Source organism: Saimiri boliviensis, chromosome 8 (assembly GCF_048565385.1).
Source record: "Saimiri boliviensis isolate mSaiBol1 chromosome 8, mSaiBol1.pri, whole genome shotgun sequence".
NCBI lineage: Eukaryota > Metazoa > Chordata > Mammalia > Primates > Cebidae > Saimiri > Saimiri boliviensis.
The window spans coordinates 102,175,516-102,188,314 of NC_133456.1; the positions used below are offsets into that span (position 1 = coordinate 102,175,516).

The 12,799-nt window shown below is 41.8% G+C and overlaps 1 protein-coding gene across 1 annotated transcript in view; it reads right to left on the reverse strand.

Annotated features, from left to right (window-relative positions):
- PLXDC2 (plexin domain containing 2) overlaps positions 1-5,195 on the reverse strand; it is a 422,459-nt gene extending 417,264 nt beyond the window's left edge. Inside the window, exon 1 of the mRNA XM_003930659.4 lies at positions 4,235-5,195. Within this exon, the coding sequence (XP_003930708.2) occupies positions 4,235-4,346 (112 nt within the window). The 5' untranslated portion in view covers positions 4,347-5,195. The remainder of the gene's footprint in view (positions 1-4,234) is intronic.
- Positions 5,196-12,799: the final 7,604 nt, after the last annotated feature.

The following is a 12,799-nucleotide window of genomic DNA, read 5'->3' on the forward strand; positions in this document are numbered from 1 at the left end:
TAAATATATGTAATTACAAATTGAAAAACAAAGAATTGTTAAAAGAAATGTATAAACAAAAAGATATGAGATAAAGAACATGAGTGAACATTCACTCAGAAACCAGCAGGACAGAAGAATGGCTGAATGAACTTTTTGAAGTTCCACCTATTAGTAGAAGGATAGTTTAGCAGACTTCTGGATCTTATGCTTTGGTTTTAACAATTATCCTGTGAAATTAGTTTTATATTTATTTCTATCCTATTGATGGAAAAAGTCTTAGCATGGTAATTATTTAAAAAGTCTCCCAAGGCGATATTCAAGTTAATAGTTCAGCTTGAACTATAGTTCTATTAAGTTCAGTTCAGTCCAACAACCATTTAATGCAACTATTTATTGGTAGTTGCCACAGCAGATTCAGAATTACATGGTCTGGTCTAGCAGAATACACGAGAGAGATACAGACATGTAAAGAAAAGGAAACTCTACAATATCAAGCAAGTGCCTTTGAAGAAGGCATAAAGTGCGCTGAGAATTCTAAGACAACACGTCTTTTTCGTGGAGAGTGTCACGTGAGATAAATCTGTAGGAAAAATTAGAAAATGGATGGATGGAGACAGAGTTAGAGAAGAAAGAGCAGGAGAAATGGCAGAAGTGGTAATGCTTGGTACACACTCAGGGAACTTCCAGAAGCTCATCTGGTGAAAGCATTAAAGAAGAGGCAGGGTAGACAGGGTGGAAAAGTACTTGAGGCCACATGGCAATGGCCTTGAAGACCATAGAGAAGAGACTCTATAATGTGATGGGGAAGCAGCTGAAGACTTTACTTCTTTGTTCATTTGTTTAGTTACATTTATTTATTTATTTATTTATTTATTGGCAGAGTCTCCCTTTGTTGGCACCCAGGCAATGGCTTGATCTCGGCTCACTGCTACCTCCACCTCCTAGGTGCAATCAATTGTCCTGCCTCAGCCTCCTGAGTAGCTGGGATTACAGGCGCGCGCCACCACACCCGGCTAATTTTTGTATTTGTACTAGAGATGGGGTTTCACCATCTTGGCCAGGCTGGTCTCAAACTCCTGACCTCAGGTAATCTGCCCGTCTCAGCCTGCCAAAGTGCTGAGATTACAGGCGTCAGCTACCGCAACCAGCCCTGAGCTGAAGACTTTAGATCCCATGATCAGGTTTGTTGGTCAACTTATTCCTCTTTAAAAACATAATGTTTCTGCAACAGGAGATAGCTTTCAGGAAAAAAAAATGACAAAACTTAATGATAATGACACATATTTTCTACATCTCTCCATGAGAATATCTGATTCTAGCAGTGAAGAAACATGTCTGCAGCAAAAATGAGTATCTTTAAGTTTTATTCAAATACCTTCTCCCTGACAAGAGTCAATTTCTGAAGAACACACTGAAATGGGCAAATTCTCCTGATTATGATAATATCAAACCTCTATGCAGCCATCTATGAACAACAAAAAATTATCTCTAATATGAATGTTGTACACTGCAACTATGTCTCAGTCCCACCTTACCCAACCTCCTGCTTCAAAACTTGTATGGTCTCCAAAGGAAAAAGAAGCTTACATTCATTTTTTAAAGTTTTGCATGCAGCCTCAAGTCACTGATTGATTGATAAAATAACTTTTATCCAACAATATGACAGATGTCCATTTTATAATAAATATTCACTTGAATTAACCCCTCTATTTTACCATTTTGCTCTAGGTTTATATGCAAACAGAAACTAGTGATTATGTCTCAACAGCAACTCTCACAACAAACTCTACAAATAAGTAATATTTCAAAGTTAATTGTTTAACTCCAACAAAAGCAGAAAACCAAAAAACATTCAATCAGACAAAGAACAACTAAAATAAGTGTAAATAATACAAGCATAAACTACTTCCCTCTAAAGCAGAAAGGGAATAATAGGGGAAATTCGCAGTTTCTCTGCCCTCTAGTGGCAATAAAATTAACCGCGGCATTTACTAAAGCAATGCATAATAAAATGTCCCTGTTACGAAATCAGATATTTTTTCCCGTGTCAAAATGTCTGTAATAAAAATCCTGATTGTTGCATGCCAAATTTCAAGACTGTTGGACTTTTTCCCCCATAATGAACTTTTACATAGGCTATTTTATTGTATTTTTTGTTTCACCTTGCTATTTTTATATATTCAGTAAGCTAACTATTTAATTCCAATATTATTTCATAAAACTATATATAAATTGATGTCCAAGGAATAAGCTACCTTGGTTTATTTAAAAAAAGGATTCAAAAATTTGCCAAGGAATTTAAAACTATTCCTTTTAAAATCAATTATATCAGTATGTGGATTTCTAGAGTAGAATTCCCATCAGAAATATTCAACTAGTTTAAAATACCAGTACACTGATGTTGAACATTTTAAGTATTTTATATTTCCCAAAGCAAGGGCTTTTAATTATACAGTCAATCTTACTTTGGGATGAATTTCATCCTCAATTTCAGAACTTCTTGGACTAGAAAATGTAGTGTGTGTGTGTGTGTGTGTGTGTGTGTGTGTGTGTGTCTGTGTATACACATATTCTTTTTTCAGTAACATTACTGAAAACGGTTCGGAAAAAGATAAACATTTTGTTGACGTTTATTTATTTAAAATTTATTTTCACTGCAAATGCATTATTTATTCCTAATGTCAAAGAAATTTTTAAATAAACAACTTGGGATGGATGTTGGCCCACACATCTTTCTAACCTCCTCTGTGGTGGAGTCATCTATTCACACCATGAATAAGGACATGAAAATTACTGTTGCAATTTTTAAATAAATGTCGTTTCCTGGAAGGCTAAAAGTGTTATTTTTTCCCACCAATGAAACATATAGAGAAACAAGCAAAAAGTATAGTCTCCTGTCATAAATCATACAGTCAAGAACACCCTAGATCCATTAATGCAGAATAATTAAATGTGATGAAGACAAATCAACACCCAAGAAATTTGCATTTTATTCTCAGCTTTAAAAGTGTTGTCATCATATTGCCTCCCTGCACATACACTCCAACACACACATTCCTCCGATCGTAAGTAAGAGGGCAGTCAGTATCTATGCTTTATCTAGAACAATTTACACCAGGTGTTGTTACTGTCTTCTAAGTCGCGGCTTGTTAAACTTGACTCAAGGGTTTCCTTTAAGATCTACAAGATTCACCTTGCCTGGAATCCCCAGGTGTCCCCAGCTTTCCATCTGTGCCTCTCAAGTTTGACTGCTGACCAGGTAATCATTAAACACACACGCGCACACAAACACAGCAGAACAGAACAAATTGATTATCTTACACAGAAAGTTTTCGTTTTTTCTTTTCCTTTCAAGTTTTTTTTTTTTTTTTTCTCGTTTCACCTCCTCTCTAAGTGCACCCGAGTTCACCAATGTCTGCCAAGATCTCTTTCTGCCTCTGTCTTCACTTTCTTCACTGAACGGTAGAAATAGGAAGTAGGCACCCGGCACCTCCCGCTCAGAGATCGCCCCGGGGACGCGGTTCCTCGCAGGACGCGCACCTGGCTGGACCGCCACTGAGAGGGCGGAGGTCGGGGGTCCTCTCGGGGACCAAGTTAGGGCGTCCAGGCCTGTCTGAGAAGCCGGCAGGCGGAGAACAATGGGGGCAGGGGTGGGTCTCCAGAAGCGCGCCCTCCCCCACCTTTTCCACCTGCTCCCCACCTCTGCGCCTGCCCCACCTACCCCGCCCCACTTCCAGCGCCCGCTCAGACCAGTTCACGAGACGGAGCTAGTGGGGATCGTCAGGCGGAGGAAGGTGTTGCCACAGGGAATTTTCTCATGCAGAGGGGAGACCCGCAATCCCGGGCTTTCACCAGACCCCCACCCACCCCCACCACACACACTCGCTTAGTTTAACCAGCAGCGAAGAAGGAGGGGAGACGGAGAGCAGGCAGCCTGGAGATGCCAGATCCTAGGAGACGTATCAACAGGAGAAGCTTTGCTCTCACACTGGGCTACTCGGGGGGGACAGTACCACCCCCTGCCGCCCAGGTGAAGTAAACCCCAAAGCCTCAGGAAAACCCCCAGCCCCCGGCGTCCTTCTCTTGTTAACCCTCTTTTCCCCATTTGAGAAGCCTAAGTTTACCCGAAAAGCAACTGCAGTAACTTTCCCCAAGGGCAGACAGGTGATGCGGGGGGAGGGGGTAGGAGGAAAGAGGGTGCCAGAGAGGTCTGCAACTGAGCACAAAATCAACGGGCCAAAGTGCTTCTTACCATGGATTTGGTCTCCGGGCTTCCCTTCGGAGAACTGAAACTGGTCCAGGAAGAAGTGGCAAAGTAGCACAACTCCTGCAGCGGCCAGGTCGGCCCTCGGGAACCTCGCCATGCCGCCGCCGCCACCTCCCTACCCCGCCCGCCAGTCCTTCGCCGGTGCTCGGGGGCTCCCGAAGCGGTAGGGGCGACTGGGTCAAGCGCTGCGGATCGGTCTCTGCAGGACCCAGAGGCCTTTGTAAATTTCGCTGGGATTTCACAGCAGGGAGCCGAGGAGGGGGAAGACGCGAGAGCCAGCAGGAGCGCAGCCCTCTCCGGACCTCCGGGGTTGTCTTTGCAACTTGCCACCTTCGCAGCCCTCACCCGACACTGAACAACAAGCCACCCGGGTGCCCGCAGACGGTGACTTCCGAGCCCCCTCGATGCGCTCCAGTGGGTTCAAAACAGATCTAATTCCACAGCCTGCGCCGCTGCCAGCTCCAGATCCACTAGGGATGGTCGGCTCCGCAGGAACTTTCCTCGGTCTCGGGATGGCCCCGGCAGGAGGTTTAGGTTTGCAGGAAGGAGGTTGATGCCGAAACCCTTCCGATAAGTTTTGCTTCTCTTCCTCGCCCTACGCAGGGCGCGCGTCCTTTCTCGCAGCCCGAGGAATGGGCAGCTCCAAAGAGCTGAGTCCTGGGAAGGTTCGGGCTGCAGCAGTCTGAGGTCCGAAGCCAGGAAAAAATGTGTTGTTGTTTTTTTTTTTTTTTTTTTTTTTTTTTTTCTTTAAAAAAAGGAAGAAAGAAAAAGGGTAGGGTGGGGGGAGTCTGGCTGGAACCTATCGGGAGAGGGCTTCTCCAGGCGCAGGAGGAGGTGGCCCCAAGCCCCCGGAGTTTGGTGGCGGAGGAGGCGCCGCCGTCGTCGCGCTCCTCCGCGCTCCTGCTCCACACTTTGAGGAGGGAAGGCGGCTCGCAATTTGCCAGATCTGCCGCCGCACCCTCCTCCCTCCGCCCTCCGCCCTCCCCTTCGCTCCTCCAGGCTTCTCCCACCTTCCTCCTTGAAACCGGCAGCCCGCACAGACCTGTCCAATGGCTGCACTTTCCTCGGGGCTGGCACCGGAGTCGCCGCCAGCAGAGCGAGCCGGGGGAGCCTAGCGAGGGGGAGGGAGAGGGCCACTCCAGCCCCGCGCGCCCGGGGCAGCCGGCGGCCCCGGAGCGCGGGGAGAGGGGACCAGCCCCGGGAGCTAGCTGGGGAGCGCGGGGCGGTACCTCTGTGAGGCCGGGGCGCCATCCCCGCACCCGGCTCGCGCGCCCTGGGCAGCTTCATCAACTGCGCCCCCACCCACCTGGCTCCCAGGCCGCCTTCGCGCGCGACTGCGGGGGGCGATTGCGCCCCGCCTCGACACTGGCGGGGGTCTCCCTGGGCACTAACGGGTTAACCACACCTCTCCCTCCCCCGCTTCCCGGAGGCTGGGTCTGGCCTTGGCTGGGGTGTGGAGAAAGCACACCAGGGCCAGTTGTGGGTTACTGACCCTGCGAAGCCCCCTCGGACCCCAGCCCGGCGCGGGAGGGCGGCAGAGGGCGGCGCGCAGCAGCGTGGTCCCCGCCGCCACCGCGGCTTTGTAAAGGGTCGGCGGGGGCGAAAGCGAGAGTTTAAAGGAACAGGAGGCCCATTGAATTTCCTCCCGGGGCTTTCGGGGGCTCTCGCTGCCCGGTTTGTTTTTGTTTTTTCAGCTCGGGGATGCGTTTCCGCGTTAACCCTTGCAGGCCCTCTGGCTAATTGACATCTTAGTTTGCATACAGTTAATCTTATTTTGAAAGGGATGAATATAAGGAAAAGAAGCCAAGCGCTATTGGTTAAAAGTACAGGATCTAGAGCCCGGACAGTCTGAACTGGAATTTCACCTCCCCCACAAGGAGCAATTTACTTTTATCTCTTAGCCTCAGTTATCCATCCATGAAATGGAGAGAATTAGAGTAACACCCTTATAAAGTGCTTGCAGTGGATTGGATGAGTTAATCCTGTGTATTTAGTAAACGTAGAACATTGCCTACCGCAAAGTACGTGGCTTTAAGTGTTTACTGTAACAAAAGTGAGAGAAGACTTCATTCACGTAAGAAATTTGGTGTGTTCTAAGTTCAACGTCCTTTCCACTCTAAGTTCTGAGGAGTCTGTGGATGCTGTCAATAGATGTCTCAGCTTGCCACAAAACCCACTGGAAGTGGATTCCAATAATCAATCCACTTTGCAAATGTGGTGCCCAAAGCATGGCTCTCTCATGGGAAACAAGAAATATGTTTCCCCTAATCCAATATCCAATTTGCTCTTTATTTCCAAACAACAGATCTACAAACCCAAACATATGTCGTGCCTACACTCTATTATGCCAAGACCCTCACTCTCTCCTGAGCTTTCCTCCAAGAGGTTGATTTCTACTTAGGAAACTCGGTTCTTCTACTTCTGCTTAATCAGGAGTGTTTAACTTCTATGTAATATTACATCCAAATTTGAGTACCTCGATACATATCTGCTTAAAATCAAGTTTGAAAACTGAGTCTTCTTACCAAAACTTGATCGTGCAGTTGACCCTTGAACAACAGGGCTTTGAACTGGGAGGGTCCACTTTTGCATGGATTTTCTGATGTCGGTCTGCATGGCACGTCTGCCGGGGATCTCTCGACCTGCAAGAGGGTCCTAATACCTGGAAGAGAGAGTGCGCTTGAAGAAATTCAGACAGACAGGAAGCAGGATCTGGAGGGCTGAGAAGGCAGTGCCAAAACAGCAAATTTATTTTTCAAAGGCCTGAAATAAATACATTTTCTCTGCTCTGGTTTACCTCATTGCAAGAGGAAATGCAAATCTATACCTTTCATGGCCTATACAATAGAGAAGTCAGATACACAATCAGTGGTTGTAAAAAGTAATAGAATTTCCTGTGATCACAAAGCTTATTTACATCCAGACATTATTCCTCATGGCTGCAGGTATTTTGGGTTTGATCCTGTTTTAGGACTCACATGTGAAAAGGTTTTCTGGTTTTGCTCATCAGAATATCTTTTAACCAGATTCTCCTTTGTCTGCTCCTGACTCAACTTATCTCAACTCCCCCTATTCAGGCATCTCTGTGTCTGGGATCAAAGCCATCCATATTGTCTCATTTGCTTTGCAAATAATCCACAGGTAGGGTTCCCTACAGTTAAACCATTATCTAGGGTACAAGGCAGTCATGCAAGTAAACAAAAGGTTAAAGCTATTCTTAAAGAAAGAGTCATAAAAGTTAAAAGCAGAAACTGGTTGCTGGTAAGGAGTCACTCAGTCTAGCAACACCGCATAGTTTAGGCCCAAACGGTATCATGGTTGATATTAGAAACTGATCAGTCATCTTTCAGTTCCTTCTTTCCAACAGCTCGACTGCCTCCAGCAGGAAACTGGTTTTGGGATCAAGCTCACCGTATAGTGAGACCCATGCCTATTGGGGGTCTCACACAGGAACGTTCCCCACACTCCTCTGCCACCCCTAAGACAGTAATGCCAACCCCTCCTCCTCTTCAGCTCCCTAGATGTGAAGATGATGAGGATATAAGCCTTTCTGATGATCCACTTTGACAGTATGTTTTATCTTACTTATGATTTTCCTAACATTTTCTTTTCTCTAGCTTACTTTGTTGTAAGAATATAGTATATAGAACATACAAAATATGTGTTAATCAGCTGTTTATATTATCGGTAAGGCTTCTAATCAACAGTAGGGCATTAGTAGTTAAGTGTATGGGAAGTTGAAATTACACATCAATTTTCTACAGTATGGGGGTCTGTTCCCCTGACCCCCATGCTGTCCAAGGGTCAATTATAGTTTAATTGATGTTGATGCTTTTTGTGCACCCCCAGTGAGGTCATAAATCCATGTGGAAAGCTTCCCGAAATATTCTGCACAACTCCAGCTCCTATCATATGTAAAATATGGGGAATCTAGCAGAAACCATTTCAAGAAAGCACCTCTTTTTTTTTTTTTTAGTCTGGGTTATTTCTCTTACTTTCACAGCAGAAAAATAGGTGTTTCCTCTGAGAACAAACAAATCCCCACCTCTCCTTGCTATTCTTTTGCTTTCTTTTTTCCCTTATTATTTTATGTGCATATTCGTAGCGTTCATTTTTCTTGTTACTTGCAGTCATCCATGCTTTGCCCTCCTGATGGAAACTATATACTTTCTGTAAGTAGAAATTTAATGCCAGTATTTGAAAGGGGGTTAAATGGGCATTCAGAGTCAGTCGGGAAAGACTTGTATATGTTTGGCTATGTCACAGATGTTGCTGAATTGTATTGGTTTACCCCTATCTTAATTTTATTCTGAAGAGCTAAAACTCAATCATGCTTGATGAGATTTGCTATTCAGAAATAAGGACGCATTGTATAACAACAAACTCAAACTTTGATCATTTGCCTGAAATGTTGATGAATAATTATTTGTTAAACTATAGTCTGCCTTTACATTGTAGCAAGCAACGAATAAATAAAGTGTATGTAGGACATTATGTTCAGAGTGAAATGGAAAAAGTAGATTAGTCATAAAATTCTGGTTAAAGTAGCATATTTTGTGGCCTAAATTACTTGGGTTTGCCATGTACATTTCATCACAGTAGAAGTGTCTCTTTCCATTTTGTGTGGAAGATGTTACATCTTCCATCTGACATGAGAGAGAGAGAGGTAGTAATGGCTGGAGGTCTGTTTGTATTTACTATATACACGGGAAAGGAGCTGGTGGTTCTTTCATCCGCTCCCTTAATTTTAGCTAATCTCTCCAGGAACAAATGAATCAGGGACCACAAACGAATAGCACTTAGATTCTTTGTCCATGACAAAGATCTGGAATTCATACGACACTCTGTCCTTTAAAATAATATATCAGAATCATTCTCAACAATGTAGATCTTTGGGCAACTATTAGCATGTGTGCTATCGCTGTGGGGATTTCAACGCTGTTTATATCCTCATCTCTATCAATCTTCAGAGAGATTTTCATGCATTCGAAGTGCAATACTATCTACAGAAATGTACTTACGATTAATCACCTCATCCCATCACTGTCTTTACCAGTGTTGTATTTCCTAGGACCTGTCCAAAATTGGAACTTGGCTTACGTGATGCTGAAGAAAACAGCATTCTCACTTGGAAAAAAAATGAGATCCTATACATGCTGTAGAATACTCAGCATTTATTATAATCTTTTCTTAACTATTCAGGAAATACTTTTTGTCCATTTTAACAGGATTTTAAAAAACTTTCTATAATTGCTGTCAGATGAAGGGAAATTGCTATTAGTGAATTGCTTTTATTCGGTCCAAATATTATGACCTTTCTTCTAGGTCTCAGCATTTCCTCTCCCTCCTCATTTAGTAGGGCTAATTTTTTGACCTCTGGTACAAAATTACAAGACCCATTTGTTCATCTTGGCTGATCTGCTCTCAGAATAAACTGGAATTCTATTGTACTGTTGATGGATATTTCAGCTTTTTGTACTTTATAGTTTTAAGGAGCAAATTTTATCAATCATGTGTTTGAATTGAATAAACATTTTTAAAAACTCAACAGCTAACATTCTCTTTTTAACTGGAACATTTAACATGCAAGAATATTTAATTCCTTTTAGCCTCATATCAATACCACATGTACTATTTAGATGAAATTAACAATATAGGCATATTCATAATGAAATAATATCCTGCATTAAAATGGCATACATGTTTATATACGCCTTCTGAATCCTAATGAGCTAAACTGGTTTCAACTAGTAAATAGCCAAGTACACACACAAAAAATGTGTAAGTGAAAATACTAGAAAACATATTAATAAAATGGAACATCATATTATCAAAAACGTATAAAAGCATTATGTTACATTTATTTTTAAATGGCAACAATGTATCATCGAAACTTAGACCCTATTACTAAATACCCAAAGATACATTAAATTCCTGCATTTTGCAAATAAAGGAAAATGGGCAAGTGCTCAGCAAGCACTTAGTGAATTGAAAAATGAAATAAACGTGTTAAAGAATATCCTGTACAATGCAGAGTGATGGAACATGTGGAAAAGTTCTCAAGTGATTATTGCTTTGAACATAGTTGTCAGCCTTATATCCTATCCAGATTTTGCTAAACCGATGGCAATATCTAAACTGCAGAAAATTTCACTCTCAAGTATCAGCCCCAGGAGAAATTGTGCTTCTGCAGAGCCCCTAGTGGAGGCTATTACTCCTGGCACAGATGACAGGGCTTTTTGTGTTGGAGGCAGGAGTGCTCTGATTCACAAAGGCTAGTATCCGCCCTGATGGCTTGTACTGAATTTCCTTTCCTCATCTTGCATTCACCCTGTTTCCTTTTGCCCTAAATTTCTGGTCCTTATACTTCCATCTCTACAAAATTTTTGTTGAGATATAATTTATATAACTTAAGATTCACCTTTTAAAAATGTATACAATTCAGTGTTTTTTAGTATGCCCATAAGATGGTAAAATCAACACTACCATCTAATTCCAGAATATTTCATCATGCCAAAAAGAAACCCCACACCCATGAACAAATCAGTGCTCATTCCTCTCTCTCCTCAGCCCCTGGGCCAATACTAATCAACCTTCTGTCTCTGGGAATTTGCTCCTTCTGGAGAGCTCACGTAAATGGAATCATACAGTATATGACCTTTGTGTCTGATTTCTTTTGCATAGCATAATGTTTTCAAATTCACCCATGCTGTTGACTATATCTTGTACTTCATTCCTATTTCTGATAATATTCCATTGAATGATATTACAGATAAAAGATTAAATCCAGCAGTTACTGGACATTTGGATTGTTCCCACTTTTTGGCTATTATGAGTAATGTGGCTTTAAAAATCCATGCACAATTTGTGTGAACATATGAGCAGTATGGTAACTCTGTAATTAACTCTGTGAGAAAATGACAAACTGTGTTCCACAGTGGTTGCACCTTTCTGCATTCCCAGCAATGCATGAGAGTTTCAATTTCTCCTCACCCTTGCAAATACTTGTTATTTTTCATTTAAAAAAATTACAGTGATCTCAGTGGGTGTAAAGTGGTACAACATTCTGGTTTTTCTTTGCATTTCCCTGATGATTAATGATGGTAAGCATCTTTTCATGGACTTATTGGACATTTCTGTATCTTCTCTGGAAAAGAGTCTCTCCAAACCATTTCTCATTTTTAATTGGATTGTCTTTTTATTGTTGAGTTGTAAGAGTTCCAACATAATCTGGATGTTCGGTTCTTAAAATATGCGGGATTTGCAAACACTTTCTGAAAGAAATGAAATAATATGCGTTGTCTTTTCACTTTCTTGATAGTGTTATTTGATTCACATTGTTTTTTACTTTGATAAAGCCCAATGTGTATATTTTTCTTTGGCTACTTCTACTATAAGTGTCATATGTAAGAAAGCCATGCCTAATCCAAGGTTGATTTATGCTTATAGTCTCTTCTAAGAAAGTTACAGTTTCATGTTCATATTTAGGGCTTTGATCCATCTTGTAAAAAATTTTGTATAAAATGTGAGAAAGGGGACAAAAATTATTCTTTTGCATGTGAACATACATACGTTGTCACATTGTACATTGTCTCAGACACTTGTTGAAAAGATTGTTTCTGCACTGGATGATCTTGACATCATTGTTGAAAATCAATTGGCCATACACATTCAGGTTTATCTCTGTACTCTCGATTCTATTCCATTAACATGTATGTTTATTTTTATACCATACTGTTTTGGTTACTGCAGCTTTTTGGTAAGAGTTGAAATAAGAAAGTGTGAGACCTCTTGCTATGTTCTTTTTTTTCCCAATATTTATTTGGCTATTCTGAATCCTTTGCATTTTCATATAAATATTAGAATCCATTTTTCAATTTCTCCAAAAAGGGCTGTTGACATTTTTACTGGGATTGAATTGAACCTGAAGATTAATTTTGGGACTATTGCCATCTTGACAATATGAAGTCTTCCAATTCATGAATGTGAGATATGGTTCTATTAATTTTGCTCTTTAATTTATTTCAATATTGTTATGTCGTTTTGTAACTTCAGTGTAAAAGCAATACACTTATTTTGTTACATTTATTTCTACAAAAGCTTTGTCAATTTTATTCTTTTTGATGCTGGTATAAATGAAATAGTTTTCTTAATTCCATTTGTAGATTTTCAGTGGCTTTTGTATTAGTCTGCTAGGGCTGACACAACAAAGCACCACTGATGAGTGGTATCAACACTCGCATTTCTGTAGGCTGAGTCTCAGATCAGGGTGCCAGCAGTTCTGGTTTCTTCTGAGGTCTTTCTTCTTTGCTTGTCAATGGTCACCTTCTCACATGACCTTTCCTTTGTGTACCTGTCTTTCTTTCTGTCCAAATTTTCTTTTATCAAAAGGACACCCGTGAGATTGGATTGGGAACCACCATAATGGTCTCATTTTAATTTAAACACCTCTTTAAATGCCCAATTTCCAATTAGAGGCACATTTTCAGGTGCTGGGGAATTGGTCTTTAACATATGTATTTGGAAGGGAACAAAATCCAGCATATAGCA